Source organism: Aspergillus multicolor (assembly GCF_047715735.1).
Source record: "Aspergillus multicolor strain CBS 133.54 unplaced genomic scaffold BDW74scaffold_28, whole genome shotgun sequence".
NCBI classification, from domain to species: domain Eukaryota; kingdom Fungi; phylum Ascomycota; class Eurotiomycetes; order Eurotiales; family Aspergillaceae; genus Aspergillus; species Aspergillus multicolor.
In genome coordinates this window covers 98,361-118,223 of record NW_027395979.1, presented here as the reverse complement: position 1 = coordinate 118,223, position 19,863 = coordinate 98,361, and the positions used below count along the sequence as shown (strand labels likewise).

General features: G+C 51.3%; 7 protein-coding genes across 7 annotated transcripts; 3 read left to right on the top strand and 4 right to left on the bottom strand.

Moving 5' to 3' along the window:
- Positions 1–43: 43 nt before the first annotated feature.
- Positions 44–579, top strand: BDW74DRAFT_69400 (uncharacterized protein). The gene has a single exon (XM_073733478.1). The coding sequence runs from the start codon at positions 220–222 to the stop codon at positions 493–495; it is 276 nt and encodes a 91-aa protein (XP_073580456.1). The 5' UTR covers positions 44–219; the 3' UTR covers positions 496–579.
- A 633-nt stretch (positions 580–1,212) lies between these two features.
- BDW74DRAFT_69409 (Zn(II)2Cys6 transcription factor) lies at positions 1,213–3,705 on the top strand. Its single transcript, XM_073733479.1, has 9 exons — positions 1,213–1,547; positions 1,615–1,643; positions 1,692–1,886; positions 1,948–2,249; positions 2,299–2,566; positions 2,616–3,071; positions 3,117–3,223; positions 3,290–3,389; positions 3,439–3,705. Exons 1-9 carry the CDS (start codon positions 1,537–1,539, stop codon positions 3,573–3,575), a joined length of 1,605 nt encoding a protein of 534 aa, XP_073580455.1. The 5' UTR covers positions 1,213–1,536; the 3' UTR covers positions 3,576–3,705.
- Positions 3,706–4,066: 361 nt separating this feature from the next.
- Positions 4,067–5,607, bottom strand: BDW74DRAFT_159418 (uncharacterized protein). The gene is made up of 3 exons (XM_073725457.1): positions 5,022–5,607; positions 4,620–4,960; positions 4,067–4,551 (listed from the first exon to the last, which is right to left on the bottom strand). Exons 1-3 carry the CDS (start codon positions 5,178–5,180, stop codon positions 4,464–4,466), a joined length of 588 nt encoding a protein of 195 aa, XP_073580454.1. The 5' UTR covers positions 5,181–5,607; the 3' UTR covers positions 4,067–4,463.
- Positions 5,608–5,899: 292 nt separating this feature from the next.
- BDW74DRAFT_159417 (MoaD/ThiS family protein) lies at positions 5,900–6,913 on the bottom strand. The gene is made up of 2 exons (XM_073725456.1): positions 6,382–6,913; positions 5,900–6,330 (listed from the first exon to the last, which is right to left on the bottom strand). Exon 1 carries the CDS (start codon positions 6,742–6,744, stop codon positions 6,469–6,471), a length of 276 nt encoding a protein of 91 aa, XP_073580453.1. The 5' UTR covers positions 6,745–6,913; the 3' UTR covers positions 5,900–6,330; positions 6,382–6,468.
- A 59-nt stretch (positions 6,914–6,972) lies between these two features.
- BDW74DRAFT_181442 (cystathionine gamma-synthase) lies at positions 6,973–8,216 on the bottom strand (the record flags this gene model as incomplete). Its single annotated transcript, XM_073730024.1, has 2 exons — positions 6,973–8,001; positions 8,055–8,216. The coding sequence occupies 2 exons, from the start codon at positions 8,214–8,216 to the stop codon at positions 6,973–6,975; spliced, it is 1,191 nt and encodes a 396-aa protein (XP_073580452.1).
- A 165-nt stretch (positions 8,217–8,381) lies between these two features.
- On the bottom strand, positions 8,382–11,863 carry BDW74DRAFT_181441 (uncharacterized protein; the record flags this gene model as incomplete). Its single annotated transcript, XM_073730023.1, has 4 exons — positions 8,382–8,455; positions 8,501–8,847; positions 8,891–8,942; positions 8,986–11,863. The coding sequence occupies 4 exons, from the start codon at positions 11,861–11,863 to the stop codon at positions 8,382–8,384; spliced, it is 3,351 nt and encodes a 1,116-aa protein (XP_073580451.1).
- A 3,882-nt stretch (positions 11,864–15,745) lies between these two features.
- Positions 15,746–19,663, top strand: BDW74DRAFT_69358 (uncharacterized protein). The gene is made up of 3 exons (XM_073733474.1): positions 15,746–16,634; positions 16,700–18,077; positions 18,129–19,663. Exons 1-3 carry the CDS (start codon positions 16,036–16,038, stop codon positions 19,539–19,541), a joined length of 3,390 nt encoding a protein of 1,129 aa, XP_073580450.1. The 5' UTR covers positions 15,746–16,035; the 3' UTR covers positions 19,542–19,663.
- The last annotated feature ends 200 nt before the right edge of the window (positions 19,664–19,863 follow it).

Sequence of the window (19,863 nt, the reverse complement as noted above, 5' to 3'; positions counted from 1 at the left end):
CCCGCATCCTGATTCTTCCTTCCATCTCAGCTGCTCTTCCAAGGTTCCTCTTGCAACACCCAGGGCCCGGCTTTGATTCGTCAATCGGCGTCATTTTTCTCGCTGACCAGCTGCAGCTGACTATCGCGACATGAAACTTGGACCTGCAGATCTGTACAACGACAGGGAGATTGCATTCTTTCGCTTCCATCCGGGAGCATCCTTGAGCCTCGCTGGTCGATGCTAGATGGCGCCTTATCTATAACATGGCTCGTGCACTCTCGGAATCAAAGCCCGTATGCCAGACCACGAGACAACGGCAACGGTTCCCTAGGGACTGGCTCAGATGATTGGCGACTTCATCTGCCCAGTCCTGACGACTTCGCTTGGACCGTGGCAGCCTTCAAATCACGACCGTCTCTGCCGGCCTGTAGATCGGCAGTACTCCGTATGGCGAGAACGGGCATCAGGGATAGGGATGGGCTGACGGTTCCACGGTGTCCAGACTGCAAATAAACGGGATACTCGCCGGTCGGCAGCTTTGGCTCGGCACTAGGAGCCGTTGGCTTGACTGACTCAAGCTTGACTTGAAACTAGACTAGATGATGCGCAACGATTCGGATCCTCCCAGCCGCGAGAGTTGAGCTAATGCAGCTCACAGGGGTCGCCAACGTCTCCGGGGCCTAATAATGACATCGTGACCCAGCGCAAGTTGTTATTCGCAGGCCCGCTGCATGCGAATACGATGCATAGGCTGAACTCAATCCAGCAGCACCCGACCCCTTAGAGGGCTGAAAGCGAAGAATAAAAGAAACTCCGGAGTTAACATGCAATAAGAGGCCCCGAAATACTCCTGACAAGCCGAGAGCCCCAGTGACAGCGCAAAACGGCGTGTGCGGGTTTTCCATCTTTAGCTGCGAGTATTGCCTCGTTCGGGCAGTGATCGGACCTCAGTCTGCCAATCGCCATGCGGTTCCCGCCCGCTTCCAGGACAATACGAGCGGCGATTGAGGAACACCAAGCTCGAGCCACTCCTGCGCGTTGAGGGTGGGCTCCGGCTTCATTTCCACTGTGAACATCGTCATTCCTTAGAACCTGCCATGTGGGCAGAACGTCAGATCAACGAGCACCCCCCCTGAACCTGGGAGCTTGTCGGAAAGCTCTCGGAGGAAACGATCTCCCTCCCTCATCTTAAGCTCTTACTCTGCCGAGTTTAGTGCCGCTATTTTCGGTTATTCTAGCCATCAATGCTAATTTGACGGGCTCCACTTCGCATGAACGGTTCATCCACAGTTCGACCGTTGTACACTGTTTTGCCCATCGCAATCACTGTCACATTTCCCTGTGGTGCATCGACATCATCAGTGCTCCTTATTCTCTGGACAGTGTCTCTGCATTATATTGTCTTTATATTACTTTTGGGTCCTGGATCGCGTTTCAAAAATGGGTTTGCTTCTTTCGACTCTCGTATATACTGTCCATGGTTGCTCCGCCTGGCATTGATGGTTCTCTCATCTATGGCTCTTACTAGCTCCAGACAGCTCTGTCGATAACGTGATGAGGGGTTGGTAAGTTGGATGATCTCCTCTCGAGATTCCTTCGCATCCTTCGTTCTAACTTTGTTCTTGCTCATAGTCTGACCTGCCGTAAACGCCACCTGAAATGTTAGTCTCTTGATCCTCTCGCCGTCGATCAATTCCTAATGATAATAGGTGATAAGACTGGAGCTGAGTGTCTTCGCTGTCAACGATCCGGCCGACAGTGCATCCCCGCCCCAGTGAAGCCGGAGGACATCACCTTCCGACATGGTCAGAACCCGTCTATGCGGACCGCGGGCCCGCCTCGATATGGCGAAAGTGATTTGTCTTTTCCGGACGATCAAGTTTGGATGGATATGCCGCCTGATTGTGTGTCTCGCTAGCCTGGGCAGTGAAGCTGGATGTTTTGAATCGAGTCTAACTGATACAGTGTCCTTCGAAGACGAGACGGAACAAACGGCCTCTGACTATTACGTCGTCTCGGCAGAAGCTTCACCATCCGCTCCCAGAGGGATGTGCAAGACTCGATTCAGCACTTCTACTTCGACCATACCTTCAATACCCTCTCCTTCTCAAACGTTCCTTCCAGGTGGCGCGCGTAGGGTCTCCCATGCACGAACTCTCTCCTTGGACTCGCTTCTACCACCAGAGACTCCCCGCGATCACCCAAAAGTGGCGGACTTCAATGAAGCATTTCTTCTACGGCACTTTCAGAAGACACTCGGTCCTTGGGTATGTCGTTCCATTGGTTTGTGAAATTGCGCTAACCCGACTGCCCCAGCTTGACTCGTGCGACCACGAAAGACAATTCACGATGGATGTCGTGGAGCGAGCACCTTCCTATCCTCTTTTACTCTACGCATGCCTGGCAACTGCGGCTCGCCACCTCTCCCAAACGACGAACCTCGTTCCGCCAAATACTGCAGATGAATATCACGAGAAATGCATTGCTATACTACTTCCAGGTCTTGGGAATTGGGAGTCGGGGATAGGCCTCGACATCCTGCTGGCCTCAACTGTCATACTCCGCTTTTTCGAGCAAATTTCTTGTATGTCAACCCATCCTATAGTATCGACCACCAGGTTAACCCAGAACAGCGCATGCTCCGTCAAACGACTCGCAACGACACCTTTTAGCCGGCTCTGTCTATATAAGCTCCCACGTTGACTGTGCTGTATCCGGCGGCCTTGCGGAAGCCTCATTCTGGGTCTTTGTAATGCAGGATATACAATTCGCGTTAGCTTCTCAGAATCCCCTTCGGCTTGAGCTGAGCGCATTTGACGAAAAGCTACAGCTAATGTGGGCGCACCGTGTTTCTCAGACCGACCGCGATTGGGCTCATCGTGCGGTATGGCTCTTAGCTCAAGCCATCAATTACTGTTATGGCGTACATGATCCTCAAACGGGCGCAACGGAGAGGGGTATTCTAAAGCGCAAGATAAAATCCTGGGAAGCGCAGAAACCGGATGGGTTCCGGCCGTTGCATTTCTCCCTTGCTGACTCGAGAATCGGAAGGCCCTATCCCGTGGTTTGGTACACCAAATCGCTATATGGTATGGTTCGATGCTTCTGTTCCGAATTGTGCTGACTAGGTCTAGCAAGCGCGGCGCAGCATATCTGCATGGCGAAGGCTCTTTTAGAGGCGTACGAGCTCAGGAACATGTACGCAAGTTCGAGCTCGGGCCAAGAAGCTCGTGCAATAGACGTTCGTCTGCCCCAGATCAAGACGGTATTCTAGCTTAGAAAGATAGGGGTCGCTAACAAGGTTCAGGATGACGTGAATAAAAACCTGGGAATCCTTTTCGGCATCGCTCTGTCTAGTGACGGTGACCCGTCTGCCCGCGTCATGGCCGGCCATGCATTATGTGCTTGTAAGAAGCTTGAGTCATTGCCAGTTCTAAAGTCACTAACATTGTCTAGTTGGCTCCCGAGTTCGTGATCCCCTTGCGCGAAGATGTCTGCTGGATCTCCTTCGAAAAACAGAAGTAGAGAACGGGTGGCCGTGGGCATTTGTGACGCAAAGACTAGACCAAGAGTGGCAGCTTGTTGCAAGCTGATCTCATAGGGCACTGTAGGTCACGTATCCATGGCCGGGAACACGCCTGCGCTTCGTTGCAGTCTCGACGTTCAGTCTCTCCAGCCTAGGTTCCGTATGCCTTTTTCTGTGGGAAATTTGGAGCTGGCAGAAACAACTGCTCCAAAGCGGCCCGGTGCGTCCCTCATTGCATTTATGACTGATTCTGGTGGTGATATATCTTTTCGTTAGCGAACCCTTCCTTCGTCCAGCATTTCCATGAGCCTTCGCTATATTGTTTGCTATATACCCTGCCCCATTGTTGGGCACTCGCTGTTCTTTCGCTCTAGAGCGAGACCCAATTTCCTTTGTGTTTTACGAGTATAGATAGAATTGTATGCGTTACGGACTAGCACCTTTGCTTCCACTATTGTCAGCCCACCTACATCTTGATTACCAATTGCCTCAGCCTGACGAAGGATCTTAGTCCCAAGCAGATGCATTCCACTCTGGATTACGTTAAGGAGTAAACAGTATTCATCATATCCAGTTAACTTATCTGTACCTGCTGCCGAGTTTATACTACAGTATCCCCCATTTTCAGCAATGCGCAAATCACGGAGTATTAAGGGAGGCAAAAATCTCAGAAACAGAAAAAGAGCGAAACAAACAGAGGACCGTAGCATACAACAGATCATATAAGAGAGAAAGAAGATGAGATCGAAAGCAAACACGCCCAGCCGTGTATAGATGTTGCTCATGACAACATCTCGACCGCGCATCCATTCATCCAGATAACCATTATTCCACCAGTCGCCATTACCAGGCTCACTGTTTCGTAGTTGACCATGTCCGCAGTTGAGGCTTGAGCCTGCAACTCGAAAGAAAGAACCAGATAGAGCGTGCGAAGGGAGGAAATAAGGCGGTTCATTTACTCAACCTCCTTCCCAGCCGCAGCACCAGCCTTCCTCTGCCTCCAAAGACAAGCGCAGCAGACAGCCGTAAAGAAGAACATGATACTATACTCGTGATCAGTCTTCTCCCATCATCAGAGAATACAAAGAGAAGAAGGATTCAGACTACATACCACATAGCAATACTCAACCCCCAAATACTTTTCGCCTCGACGCAAACGCCCTTGCTCGCGCCAACCCAGCTGCGGTAATCAACGGCGCCACTGAGATTCCCCAGGTACGAGCTCAGGTGCGTCGCAAAGGTGTACGCGGAGGAACCGTCGTCGGCGCCGCCAGAGAGGATGTCGCCGATGTCGCCGCATTCAAGGTATGAGAGGGGTTTGCCGATTATTACTGCCACGACAATCACGGCGATTAGGAGGAGGGAGTCGAGGATGCCGGAGGCGAGGAAGGGGAGGATGTCGTCGATGAAGAGGATTGTTGTGATGATTGTGTAGATTGTTGAGATGGATGTCTGCGTACACGATTAGCAACTATATGCAATTGGAAAGACTGTCGGAGGAGAGAGCACATACGACGGTGATCGTGCCGATGAAGATACCCGGTGGTTTCGCGTCGTAGCGCACGATCTCGGCGATGAAGTTCGCTGTTAGACCGATGATTGCGATGAGCGAGCACATCTGGATGATGCGGGCGATGAGGAATGTTGCCCCGAGGGCGCCGTAGGCTGGCATTTTCGTATATAGAATGAGAAGAAACGTAGATGGTCGTTTAGTCGTGGTTTATAAGTCGGTTCCCTGTGCCAGCAGGGGGCGCTCAATGCTCTATATCGTTCGTAAGGAGAGTCGTAGACGAAAAGGGTCTGAGCTAAGAGCTAAGAGCTAGATAAATGTGAAGGAGAGTCGTCAAAGGAGCGTCGCAGACTGAGTCAAGGGGATAATGTGAAGAAAGCAAGTAAAGGAAAAGAAACCGCTATGCTGATGCAGAGAGTGAAGGCGTGAATGGAATGCTGTTTCAAACTGCTCTGCTTTGTCGGACAGTGAGGCCCTTATATACCTTGAGCACTGGGTAATGTTCTAGATCTAGACGTTGAGTGCTTTGTATAGCCACATTGGTCTAGGCCTTCCAAGTATGTCTCCAAATAAGGTAGAGACGAAGAAACCTTCAGCGACTGGCCCATCTGCACGCCGATCATTAAGCGCCAGGATACGGCATCCGAACTTAGAACAAGGTGAGGCTGTTGGAGCTACTGTGGAGACCCAGCTGCTATGGATAGCTCATCGTCATAGCATCCTCAGAAGCAGAGGGCCATAGATGCATAAAATCGATATACATAGCGCATGGTGGTTAGGCGCCCCGCCCGGCGCTTAACGCCGTGCATCGTCAGCCAACAACCCCCGTTCGATCTTCTACAGGGTCTGGCGCGTAATTCTCCGGCTTCTACCGCCCAATCATCCCGTTGTTGTTTATAGATGCGACAAGCCCTCGATTTCATCTGCCGCCGCATGCATGGTCTGTGTAATGTCGATCGCGATCTATAATAAGCGTGCAGGTGCAGAAGTACGTTCGAGGTAAGGCTAGAGTTTGGCTTGATGATCTTTCTTATCTTGTATTAGACCTTGCTTCAGATTTCCGAGGTAGGTTTAAGGTTGTTGCTATTCAGGTTGGTTATGCGCGAAGATAAATCCAAGTGAATGTCGTATGTTGCGACTCCATTGATATCGAACAGTAGACACCTCTTTCTGTCCAGTGAATGGATTTATGTTTCGAGACAAACATATGCCTCAGCATTGATCAAAGATCCAGTGCTATCCAGGTGGTAGCAAAGACCCTCCAGGGCAGGTATGCTGAGCTGTAAGCCATTGCGCATCTCGTATGGAAGACCTGTCCTGAAGATTAGCCTTGAACAAGCCAAACATCACAAAAGCATCATACACATCACATGCAACCCAGGCTCCAGTTAGCCCAACCCGACCGCGTGGAAAACAACAGGAAAACGTTCTAAGTCCAACCCTAACCAGCTCACCCCGAGCTAACCGGCGGAATAACCGCGACCTCATCGCCATCCTGAATGAAGATCCCCTCATTCCCACTCCCACTCCCATCAGCCTCGACATCAACATACTCATCGCCCAGACTGATACTACAGCTCGATAACACCTTCTCCTTGATGCCGGGGTACTTTGCTTCTAGCGTGTCGAAGAGCGAGGAGAGAGGCAGCGGGGCAGGCAGCGCCTCGGTGTTTTTGCCGGTGTAGCTGGATGCGCTGGCGAAGTAGTGGATTTGGAAGGTTGACATTTTGTTTCTCTTTTACCCTTGTCCTTCGTTCTTTTCAAAGGAATGAATGGTCGGAGTGGTTGATGGACGTAGTGAGAGTGAGAAATGAGCAGTTGTTGAGGTTGGGTAAAGTGGGGATGCGGGGATCCTTCTTATCTCACTGGACTCTGGAGGTTTCCTGGTATACTGAAGAACCAAATACATCGTAAGAGCATTGACATTCAGGTATAAGGTATATAGATGGTCTAGCTAAACCAGCGCTCTGAACGCATTCACCAAGTCCCGTTTCAGATCCTCCCAGTTCTCCAGGCCAATACTAACCCGCAGCAACCGCCGGTCCACCGACTTATCCGACATTGTCCGCCACTCAATCAATGACTCCACGCCTCCAAGGCTGGTCGCGTGCTGGAACAGCGCAAGCTTGCTCGGCAAGTGGCGCGCATACTCTTCCTCTCGCAAGGTGATCGAAAAGACAGGTCCGAACCCGTTCGGCATCTGCTTTAAGAGCCAGGGTTCATCTTCCTTTTGGAGACTGGAGTGGAAGACTTGTTCGAGCGCTTTTTGAGTCGCCTCTTCATCGCTGCCTGCGGCGGGATATGGCGTCTGCAGCGCGTTATGAAGCCACGAGACTAGATTCGTCGCATTCTGACTCAGCCGTTGTACGCGAACCTCCAGGGTTCGCAGGCTCCGGACGCCCAGCCAACTCTCCATGTTACCCATTACACTACCAAGGAACACACGATCCTTGAGCAATTGCTGCGCCCACTCTTTGTTTTGGGTGGCCAGAACCCCACACAGAATATCGCTGTGTCCTCCGAAGTACTTGGACCCGGAGTGCATCACCAAGTCGGCGCCGAACTCGAATGGATCTTGTAGAGGTGGCGGCGCAAAAGTCGCGTCGACAATGAGATACGCTCCTCTAGAGTGCGCCTTCTTGGCATATTCGGCAATGTTGAAAGACGTTCCTTCGGGATTGACTGGAGTCTCTAAATGTATAACATCCCCGGCCTCCAGCTGCTCAGCTGGGCAATCCAAGTCCAGCTTCTGGAGCCCAGTCAATCGGCTGAAAATGTCAATCACACCATGGCATCCATGATATCCCTTGCCGATCGATACTCGACGAGGGTTCAGCAGAGTAAGGGCGGCATGAAAAGCCGACAGCCCTGATGAATAACTAATAGCTTCGCCATTGAGCAGAGACGAGAGAATAGCTTCAAATCTAGTTGGGTTTGGCGCAGATAGACGCGAATACACATGCGAAGTTTGTTCCTCAACATTCTGTGCTTGTTAGAATTCCGAGAAAATGAGTCATATGCAACCCTAGCACTCACCCCGCTGAGATCTGCTGCCGGTATCAACTTGGCTGGGTCGTCGGAGTAGCGGAAAGTGGTCGCGACATGGATTGGAGGCGCGACATCGGTAACAACATTGTGTACATCGTCTGCATGGAGTAAGCGCGTCGAGGCGCCAATTTCATGACTGTTCGGCAACATTGCGGTTGACTTGGAGAATAGAGAGGGGAAGAGGAGGGGCGAGAGTCGTAATGAGGGGATACACGTGACAAGCGGGTCAAGTGGAGATTGCGTGATGATATGAAAGCCATCCGAGATAGCGAGCCATTCAAGAGCAATTGAAGCAGCTGAACTGTGCTAAGCTATCTACCGCCGCAGGGAGCCCATTCTGGAGGGCTCGCGGACTGACCCCGGGGCTGCCGATTGAAAGTTGAATCGGTCTATATCGTCAACATTGGCCACATGAGTGGGACCAAAAAACTTACCAGCCTCCGTGTCAAAAGCGATGGTAATGTCATCATGTTCGCTAGGATAATCAGGCATATCCAGACAGACAAATTCCGAAGACGGGTCGTCGTCGGTTTTTGGCAATGCGAACTTGGCATCGACAATACGGACACCATATTTTCCAGAGCGATTGAAGGCTTCGAAAATATCGGTGCTCTTCAGAACAAAGTTCAAGCACTTTCCATGACTAAAGTCGTTGAGGAATGCCAGCAATTGAACCACCTTACCCTGGCGAACAATCTGAACTCGAGCCATGCTCGATTCCCATTTCTTGGTAATGGGGACCACCATTCGGCGTCGCGAGATCATGAAGGAGGAAGCGACACTTATCCATTAGCTTAGAACACTGACAGTTGGAACTCACATACCTATCAAAGAGTACCGTAAAGCCCGTGACAGCTTTTTCAAACTCGTGCAGCCCTAAATAGTCAGAATAGTACGGATAAAAATGGCGAGAGCATACCCTTAACTGTCATGAAATCGAATCTTCGGATCATTGGCTTGGTCATGGCGATTTGCAAGAAATCTGCGAGCTTGTCTTGCGTCTCCGGTGGAATAAGGTTCTCAGCTGCTGATACAGTCAAGTCTTGCTGCGCCGGCCTATACAGGCTGAGGCCGGTCCGGTTGTTGATATCCAGACCCAGCTTCAGTTCGCCAGGGCCAAGGTTGAGTCGATCTGTGACAGATCCCCACTCCGACGCAATAAATGCGCGCAGATGCTCGGATAGCACTGTCGGGCCGTAGCCATGCTCAACATAGTCATGTTCCTGGTCGATGACGCAAACGGTACCTGCAGGAAATTGAAGATGTTGCCTTGGCGGTTGGCCATTGAATCGGTCGGCCGGCTGCTCGATGGTATAGGCACGAAGAGGTATGTCCGCCACCTTTAATTCTCTTTGCTTTGGCAGCATGGCCAAAAGTAGCGAGTGAAGGTTGGTCCGCTCGCGAGTTTCCTGGAAGGTCATCAACATGGACCGACTGCGGCCATCTTCATTCACCTTCAAAACGAGGGCCGGTGCTCCATCTTCGCCACGTAGGAGTCCAAACAGTACCGGTGCTCCATGTCCCAAGATATGGCGCACACCGCTCAGGGTCTTGACTTTGGGCGTCGTCAGCACTGAGATGCGGAAACCACGGTGAGCACTTCGCGTGCCAGTTCCCTCGGTCACGGTCACCGACCGTTCGAATAGCCGAACGCGACAGCGCTCGATCGCCTCTGGAGGGAAGGCCTTGGGCGTCCCAGAATCCATATACTGAAACTGCTTCAGTGTACACTCGAATATCACTGATTCACCGGCTTCTGGCTGCAGGCTGGCCTCTGTCTTCTGTGTGTAGCTGACAATGTTCCAAAGCATTTTGAAGTCGTCTTCTTTGAACATGACATCCAGCTCAAATCCACGAGGTAGTTTGACTCTCATCGAGTGCGTCCGGACCTGCCAGTCAACGTCATCCCAAGTCGGCCCCTTCTTCTTGTCGGGCTGAATCATGACATTGACTAGGTCGCTCTGACTAGTAATAGCGGCGAGCACATACCAGTCCGCACGGTCACGAATAATTGACAGTGCACAAGGCATGGAAAACTGCTGATCGTCGTCCTCACTCGAGCTGACAGATACATCAACAAACATATTCCCGTAGCTAAAGTAGCGGCTGTTGTCGCCGAGAGGCATCATCTGCACAAATGTCGGTCCTTTTCCACTGTTGTCCAGCAACATGGATCTCGTCGTCGCTCCAGAAAGGACTGCGGACACATCCTGCGCGAAGAAAGGATATCTGACCCATACACTCGTGTCGCATTGAGTCTCCGGAGGTATGGCAGACAAGATATTGTTTCGCTTGATAGATACTGTCAGGGACCGCAAGTGGCTTAACACGGATTGGTACATCCCGAGGAGGTCCGCCAGCTGCTTATCGCCCGTAGTACTGACAACTGCAATCAGCGCATCAATGCTCATTGCGCCATAATGAGTCACCTCTGGGTGCTGGGGGACGATGGTCTCGTTGATCCACAGCGCCTTGGCGAGATCAACCACAGCCTGCTGTGCCATCTCGGGGGATGAGCGCGAATCCGGCCGCGAACGTGAACGCGCATACGCCTCTAATCGTTTCTTTCCACGCATAAACCACCACACCCCAGCTCTGACCCACTCCGTGAGTGACGTTTCCATCAAAGGCTTGGCACTTTCAGCTGAAGCCTCAATCACGTCCTTATATCGCCCTGCATGCTCCTTGAACTCAACAAAAGCCACTTCGCCGAATTGATTTGCGATCGATCGCAGCGAATACTTTGGCGGTTGAGGACTTGTGGACTTGAGAGGACTTTCACGACTAGGCGGACGAAGATCCTCACTAGCGGCATTTCGTACCAGTTCAGGCTTCGGGGGCGACAAAGTTTTTGCGTTGCTGATGGGCGATAAGCCAGATGAAGGAACGACATCAGCAGTATGCATCAGGCGCGGCTTTTGAGGGCTCGGAGGAGTTTGCAGTGAACCGGGAGGAGATGCGGGTTCCGGTTCGGTAGTCGGAGGTGTCTCATATAATGAACCAGGGCTCTCTGGAGTACGCTCGTTCGGAGAGGTAGGGTCTTCGTACTTTTGCTGCAGCGCACGGCCTTCCTCGACCTCCATCTTGGCTCGGACACGTTGCGCAACAGAATCGGCCCCTGGTGATGCCCTGAAAGATAAGCGAGAACCACTTTCGCCCAGATTCAATGCCATGAGGAAATCAGCATCTTGCGTGTTCTTGATGAGCAGCGGCGTCCGGCCTCCTGGGCTACCACCTTCGCGCGGCATCAGGCCGCCGTCACTGAGCGAGGTGTCTAGTCGGAGTTGGGGTCCTCCGGGCTGAGGATTGTCGGCACCATCTAATAGACCCGAGCTCTGACTATGGCTACGACTCCGGTTCAACGAGATTTCAATGGTCGGTTCCTCAGACTCATCCCCGCCTTCACCGATGCACACGGGAGCGCCGTTGGCAAACTTAACTCTCAACCCTTTGTTTTTCCGGGTCTTTAGCGGCGGTAATGTGGGAACAGCTGTTAATTGGGCGTCGAATGGGGGTGATGAGCCGGATATTGGTGATACTATCTGAGGCTCATGCGACGGCCACCGCTGGGATACATCGAGACGAGGAGGCGCGGGAATCTCTCTTTGAGTTGTGGACACCGAGTGCCCACCATGAGATAGAGACTTTGAACGAACAGGGGCTAGAAAAGCCTCAACCTGCTGATCGGCAGTATTCTTGGGCTTGTCCCGTGAAAATAGCTTGTCCCTCCAATGTGCCTTTTTGCTCGCCGGTTTGCGTTCGGTATCCACGAAGGAGAAAGAATCGTCGGCAGACATGGCGGTTGTATCAGTGGTTTTTTCTTAAATCCAGTCGTGTTCACTATAGAGCATTGCAGGTGTACAAGGCGATAAGGACTGAAAACTCGATGACAGTTCTCGGCCCTTTTTCGTACGTTCCCCGCGCGATAACACCGGGACGATGGTCTGAGTTTCGGAAGAGGCTGTGAGAGACTCGGAAACGGCAAGTATGCGAATTTCCGTAACGACGCAGTGTAACCAGGTCGATAAAGAGGAGAGGTGGGGGGAGCGGCAACGAAAGGTACGTATCGAGATATCGACCCTAGCGTTTTCTGTGCGGAGCGGAGGCTGGCTTCGAGCGGGAGGAGGGAAGGCGGAGTTGACTAGCTGAGGATAAAATCCGGGGCCGTTGGGCTTTCTTAACTCTTCGAAAGGTGACGGTGTCCCTGCCACCGAGCGTGATTGCTTGCGCTGTCTGGTGTGGAGTCGGGGACGAGCGATCTACCGCGACCAATTATTCAATGACCATTCAGGAACAAGAGATCAGACGGAAAGTGTGCAAGCAGGGGCGATTGCACAACGTCAAGGGGCGAAGAGGGGTATTAGGGAGGTACCTGGAAGAGGCTAAACAAGAGTGGTTCAAGATAAACAACACTGCCCAGATTCGACGACAACGCACGGAGGATGGTGGGGATTCTTCACGACTGTACTTAGATGGACAAAAGCACTCGAGAACGAAGAGCTGAGCCAGCAGCTGTACCAGTAGGTCTTCGAAAGACTGGCGCCCGGAATGAGAAAGAAAACGATCAAAAATAAACGTGAATCAAAAGTGAAAGAAGTTGGGAAGACGCCCGGGGAAGATGGACAGAGTGGAATGGAGACAACCGTGCTGTGAGCATACGTAGTGGTACGAAACCTCCCCGACCGCGGCTGCACCGACTTTTAGTCCGGCGCCAAAGAATTCAGCGCCACCACGTTCCTGAGGGCTCTGATTTCCGGGAGTACAGAGTAGAGACTGGATGATAGATAGCCTGTAGGACCATGTATTGCAATCCGTCAACTCGCCGTTGTCTTCATATACTCCGTACAAATCCCCACGATGTTCAGTCACGTGTCCAAAGTGATTATCACTTTTCAAGCTTCGACCAGCGGTTTTATAGTATTATTAGAATGCCTAAATATATAGGCGAGCATGGCCTGTCGTCTCCTCTTTACAGTACGTGTTCAATGCAATTTCATGCAATAAATAATCTTAGGTCGGAGTCTTCATCTCAAGTCTACGCTAAAGCGATGGGGACAATACATAAATGGAATTGAACCTCGGAGGCTGTCCCGCAGCGGCGGCGCTAGGCCATCAACGGCTCCTCACCCCATGCGTTTCTATCTCGGTCTTCGGTATAAAGCACCAATTCGACCGCATATATATTCTCTCCGATATCAACCTTGCTGTCCATCAATGAATAGAAATCTCCATAAAGTCAGTCAATGTTGGTAATATTCCGCTGCAGTCATAGCTGAAACTGGCGTGGGCTCGTGAGAGGGCCTGGGACCGAAAAAGAAATGAAACCCCTGTGTTGTCTTAGCGCCAAAGCAGTTATCTGAGGAACAGATCCAATAACGAGCCCCACTATTGCGCACCGTCCGTGCTATCTATTGGCAGGCAAGCCCCGTCATTCTGAAACTGGTCGACGCCCGTCTCAGACAACCTCCGTTTGAATCCCTTTCAGGCTCAACGCCGCACGAGCCGAGCGAAATGCAGGTTGCAACCACCAGTCCAGTGGATCTTGCGAACCTAGTCGAACGGTCGAGTCTTGGCGCTTGTTGTTTTGCGCGAACCGAACCATAATCGTTGAGCTCAGGGGTGACCAGGGCTGTGCAGAAAACGAGTCAGGCGTTTAACGTGGATGCGCCACAAGCCTTATGATAAGGAACCGCCACAAGATAGATTGACAGGCCGTACGAGGACACTCGCCCCGACGTCCGGCATTGAGTAGTTCAACTTCGAGGAACAATGTCGACCAGGGTCAATCAAGGGCTCAGTTCCTGGCCAATTTCAAGAGCCTTTAAGCGTCCAATACGGTGTACCTGAAGTCGTTGCTCCAGCTGAGTCCAGATATCGCCTTATCTTTCCGTCAGGTTAGGTCGCAAGCAGCCTAGTAGTAGCTTAGGGTCTCCTAGTTCCCTTGATAACAGAGTACAACCTCGGCATTCTACAATTGTTGACTCCAGAATGAAGCATAGTAGTCCGTATCATGGCAAAAACTGAGAGTGCAATGCCTCTACCATTGAAGTAGAACCACTACCGAATTCGAAGTCTTTCATTCACAACACTGTCAAAAAACAAGCACAGGGTGCGGTCCCTCCAGTAGGGGATAGGGTACATCTATACAAGCGCAAGGATGATAAGTGACAGCTTCGGCTTGCCTAATTCATCGATTCCGGTGATCCCGTCACATACTCCGGCTGCTGTGATATGCATCCGCGGCTGCTCGAATAGTGTACGTTTTGTAGCGAGCGACATGTACACCTAAAGGCTGTTCTAAACATTACTTGATTGATTATTCAGTCAGGTAATTCAACATCTTTATGGTCTTCAGATCTCTCATAACGTACGGGCTATGCAATATCCCACCGGATTATGCCTGAGTGTACCTAATCTGACGACTCCAGGTGCCTCAGAAGTACAGAGCCGGGAATGGGGTGGACATTTCAACCACATCTTCTCGTACTTCGAAGTTAGACGTTAGCCGGTTGGAGAATGTAATACTAACACTTGACGGGAATCTTAAAGGTCTACAGAAGCGAAGTATGTTGAAGGGAGCGACGCGGTAGTACACGAATATATATACAATCAACCATGTTACCACTTATTTGCAGTATACAGCGAGATTAGATAGATATTACAGCCTAACCAGTATATTCGCTTAGAATAGCTTTTTATAGTAAAGACACGGAGTTAGGAAGTCCTTCATAAAAATTTTGCCCGAAGATACATTGAGCCATATATAACCGACCATTGACACCTATCTAAACCAAGCTTATTGCCTATTCCGTCCGGCATAGAGGTCTTGGTCAAAGCTTGCGCAGCCCATGAGCATCTTAGAGCCATGTGAGGACGATCCACGACTCTGAAACAAGGCAGATCCTTTTATAGGCAGTCCTCAATTTGAATTAAAAGCTGATTCCATATCATCGTCTCTGACCGACACCGAGTGATCAAAGTCGCCGCCCGTAAGCTCTGGCGTTCTCTTTCGCCAATGCCAGAGCGGTTCATCCTGAGATCCCGGAAGGCTCTGGGTAACCTCGTGTCCTCTACCAAGTCCTGACATGTCCTCGGACAGTAATACGCGGGGTATGGGGTGACAGCTCAGCTGTAGGGCGTCATATTTATAGAGCATGAGATTTGAATACGCTGGAAATTGCCTTAACCAGCTCGTTTTTCCGAGACAGAGAGCTCTGAAGTGCTGCAGAGTAACAACCAACAAGATGGTGACTGGCACGTTCGATTATTGAACCGAGTAACAAGAACAAGCTACGTAGAAAGGCGTAGAATGATTCCGGAAGAAGTGGCTGGAGTGAGCAAGTCTGAGACAGGGTGGATGTGGGATTGCCCACTGGGAGGAGGCTCATACAAATTTAGGTGAAGTGTTTCCAAGTTTAGAAGACCGGCTGCCCATCACCGCCCCGATCAACAGCAAAGTGAGCAAACATGCTGGCGCAGCATCCGTCCACTTTTCGCATTCCAACCTTCAATGTTTTTTCTTTCCTTTCTTCTTACTAATAATGTCTCTCCGGCCGCAAGTCTAGCGCCTCCAACTGCGACTTGACCCATCTTTATCCCGAGCGCGCCTGTCACTGTTTACCTCCTCCCCTTCGCCGATCGAGCCTCTGCCTCCCCACCGTTTCCGGAACTGCGCCTCCTTCGCTGTCAATCCCGCAGCTAGGAGTGAACGACTTGCGCCCTTGGAGTTGGTTGGAACCTGGGATTGTCGGGCAGTTTTTGATCTGTGGAGGTGGCTGAAATCTCTTCTCCAGCTTCTCGTCTCTCGGTTCATCGTCGTCTGAGGGTGCTGCGGATACGAGCTTATCAGGCAACCGTCATTGATAAAAAATCGGGCTCTTGAGGATTTCGCAAAGACAACGTGGATTGAATATCCGACACGGGGCTGGCCTCCCCGAGGGGGTCATCCCATTTATACAGAGAGGCCGCGATGGCGTTGGACTGTGACGCGAGATGGCATGATGAATTCCTGTCTTCCGCTGTTCCCCAGCGGCTCGGATCAAAGCAAGCTTCAGGCGGACGGTCTACCAGACAACATCGAAAATGGCGGGACACATTTCGGCGCCGGCCACGACGACGTACATACACAGAGTGGGGTATAGGATGGTTTGTGGTGGTACTGCTGGCGGTTTTGTCTTTGGCCTCCGCAGCATCGCTGGAGTTTGAGAATTGTCTAGATGCAACCATCCTCGATTCTAACCCTCAACAATTGCAGTTCGTCCCGCTCGATGTCGCCGTCACCCTGAACATGACAAACTCGCTATACCCCCTCGATATTATCGTCTACGGTAACGTTAGTGGTACCGCGAACCGAAGCGCTGACTATCCGGCGCCCGACGATGCGCAGTGGGACAACCCGAATTCAACCTTTGGAAAGATCATTGATTTAGACGTCGACAACAACAACTACTCGACCCTTATAGCTTCCATCCAAGTCGCCAGCTTTACGCCATACTCCCAGGCTTCTAGATTTTGCGACTCCGTCACCCAAGGGGATTGTCCGCTAGGACCTGTGTTTTATAAGAACAAGTGAGTCTTCTCTGACATGCTCGTTTGAACAACTTGTTTCTGACATGCTTTTCAATGAACCATAGGACCGATCTTGCTGCCCTGCGAGCCTTCTCCGTTCACCATGATATGGTCTCGTCCTACCACTTTTCCACTCTTCACACAACATTTACCATTATATCCGGCGACCGAGCCGCCGATAGACTCGGATGCATATCTGTCAACATTACTCCGGACCTTGGCTCAACTGTAAAAGATGCCCTCGCGTTTGTGCCGCTCGCCATCTTGATTCTGGTGGGAATGGCCACTGTTTCTGCCGCGATATACAGCCCGTGGGGAACGACAGACCCGTTCCGTTGGACGAGTAACTACGGCCGCGATGAGGACGTCCTGCGTCTTGTGACCCCCGGTTTCGGAGACTGCCTCCAATACATACAGTTCGTTGTCCTTACGGGAGCCTTATCATTGAAGTATCCTGGATACTACCAGCCGGTGGTCAGCCAGGCTGCCTGGTCATCGCTCATGTTCAATCAGAGCTTCTTTGGAACCGAAAGTGACCCCGTGGTTGATGGTGTGTACGCCGTCAACGGCACACGTGGTCTGGATAGATTGGAAAAGTATGTTGGTATGGACGGAGCGCGCGACGTTTGGCCTGCAATGATGGTTTGGCTGCTTTCGATCGTTGGGATTATCATAATTTTGATCCAGTTCGCCTTCGCGTTTCGATGGGTCTATCGCGAACTTGCGAGAATCCCGGAAGAGGACCTCCGTGCCAAAAATATGCCCTTCACTGTCGGAAATGTCGTTCGAATCGTCTATAATTTCTTCCTTCTACCGCTGATCTCACTTTCCTTCTTTCAACTGGTCGTCGCCGGCGAGTCTCCCGCGTACTGTGTGGCACTGGCAGGTGTCGTTATCTTCATATTAATATGTTTCTCTATATGGATCATTCGACTGATCATCACGACCCGGCCAAGATCATACCTCTTCGATGACCTTCCGACCGTGCTTCTCTATGGTCCGTTATACAACACTTTCTCGGACGATGCAGCGGCCTATGCCGTAATCCCAATATTCATATCGTTTGCCAGGGGCGTGGCTATCGGCGCTGTTCAAGCGTCAGGCATTGCCCAGATTGTCCTTTTGGCAATTTGTGAAGTTGTTTCGGTCTTGACCATTATAGCTTTCCGCCCCTTCCCTGCTCCATCTTCTATGAACTTTTATCATATCTGTTTTTCCATTGTCCGGTTCTTGACAATACTACTTAGCATTGTCTTTGTTCCATCCCTCGGTATCTCCGAAGCCGCACGCGCTTGGATCGGCTATGTTATTCTCTTGCTCCATAGTCTCGTTCTCGTCTTCGGATTCTTCCTAAACGCTCTGCAAACCTTGATCGAAGTCACTGCTCGCCTGCTCGGCGCTGGAGGTAACGAGGCCGGTGCCACCCGTGGAGGCCTGGTTAAGGTATGTGGATTTCATGTCCTACTTTCCCCCAAAGATTGACCGAATCCGCAGGTTCTCGGTATGCGTCAACTGTCACGGCGGAACCCAAGGCGGGACGTTGTTACGCGGCAAAGCATGGCTTCCGATGCGGCAATGCTAGCACATACCGACGACCGACTCTCATCACAGTTTGACGGCTCTCGGCCTAGAAGTCTTTCGGGGAGCTCAGCTCTGTTACTAAACCGAGCGACAGCAAATGAAAGCAAAGGAAGTGCTATATATGATGCCGGCGAAAGATCCCACAGTCGGGCTAATAGCGCTGGCTTATACACACCCACTACCCTGGGAGGATTCCAAGGCTCTGGATATCAAACAACCGGAAGCAATTCGCCAAAGATTGGTCCGATCTTTGCAATGCAACCACAAGATCCATATTACCGCCCGCCAAGGTCTCGTAAACGCACCGACTTTTCGGATGACTCTGGTAGAAGGCGTTCTTCCACTCTCTTCCGAGATGCAGAAATGGATGACGATGTTATCGAGGGACCTTCGGTCTCTAGAAGGGGCACGCCCATTCCTGCATATATCCCTGCACCGAAGGATGATTTGGATTTTGACGAGCCGCGAAAATCGCGAAAGGATTATGCAGTCCGTGAGGTAGATTTCTATTACCGTGTCCGCGGTCCTCCACTCTCGCACACTGGTACCCGCAAGTTGAAGACTGGACCTGCGGATCCTACAGGACCCGTCTCCTCCGCTACTGGGTTTTTCCGAAACCTGTTCATTGGGAAGACCAAGGACAAAGGCAAGGGATTCGAAGTGGTTCGAAGTTCAAGAGCGCCCCCACCTGGTCTCATCCCTGAGAGAGAAGATGTCCATGAGCCATATACGGATGAGCCTGGCGACCAGGATAGTCCAAATCGTGATAAGTCCGCGCCAGAAGACGATAACACGCCTCAGGAAGGTGACGGCAACGATGATCCCAAACATGAGGAGACTCATTTAAGCTTGCCGCTTATCGATTCTGGTGGAACCATAGAACTCCCTAGCCGCGTGGGCTCTCGGCGTGGTACTCAAACCCCGCCCTTGCCACCGAAGACCCCTTCTATCTCAAGCGAAAGGCGCGCGTCTCAGGGAGAGTTGCTTCACAACGAGGACGAGCAACACGGTAGCTCTTCGCTTCGACCTGCTCAACCTTCCGCTAGGTTGCCGTTCAGCGCAAACAGCTCGCCTTCACGCGACCGAAATTACTCTCTTGCCTCTACATCCGCGTCGACATCATCCGGCCACGACAGAACCACCCGGTCTCGCACTGAGCGGCCGTCCAGCGTAGGGTATGTTGCTCAACATCGCACTCGAGACAACATCCATCAGGGCCATCCCGAAGAACCGTCATTTACCGAAAGCGCGGCTGAGCTCGTGAACGAGACTCCTAGTGAAGGAAACCGATCCCAACCTTCCCGCGCATCCTCACGATACACATGATACGCACTTGAGGCATTTATTCTTGATATGTTTGTTGGCTTAGCAGCGTATCGGATTTCTCTGTCTGTGTTGATATCCATATGACGAATCTCCTTACCTCTATTTAAAAGAAGCGATCTCCTGGATTATCTATAATTGCCTTGTTACATTTACGAAGCCAGTCCTTGTTATTTGTGCTTGGCTTGGTCTTTTATGGAGAAGCCTATCCAGTGTACATGTTGGAGGTGCCTTTCGTGTATTGATTCAGAAATATAAAATTTTAATTCTAATTCTTGTAGAGCGATCTTTTGTAGAAGCCGACATATCCATTGAGGCTCTTTTG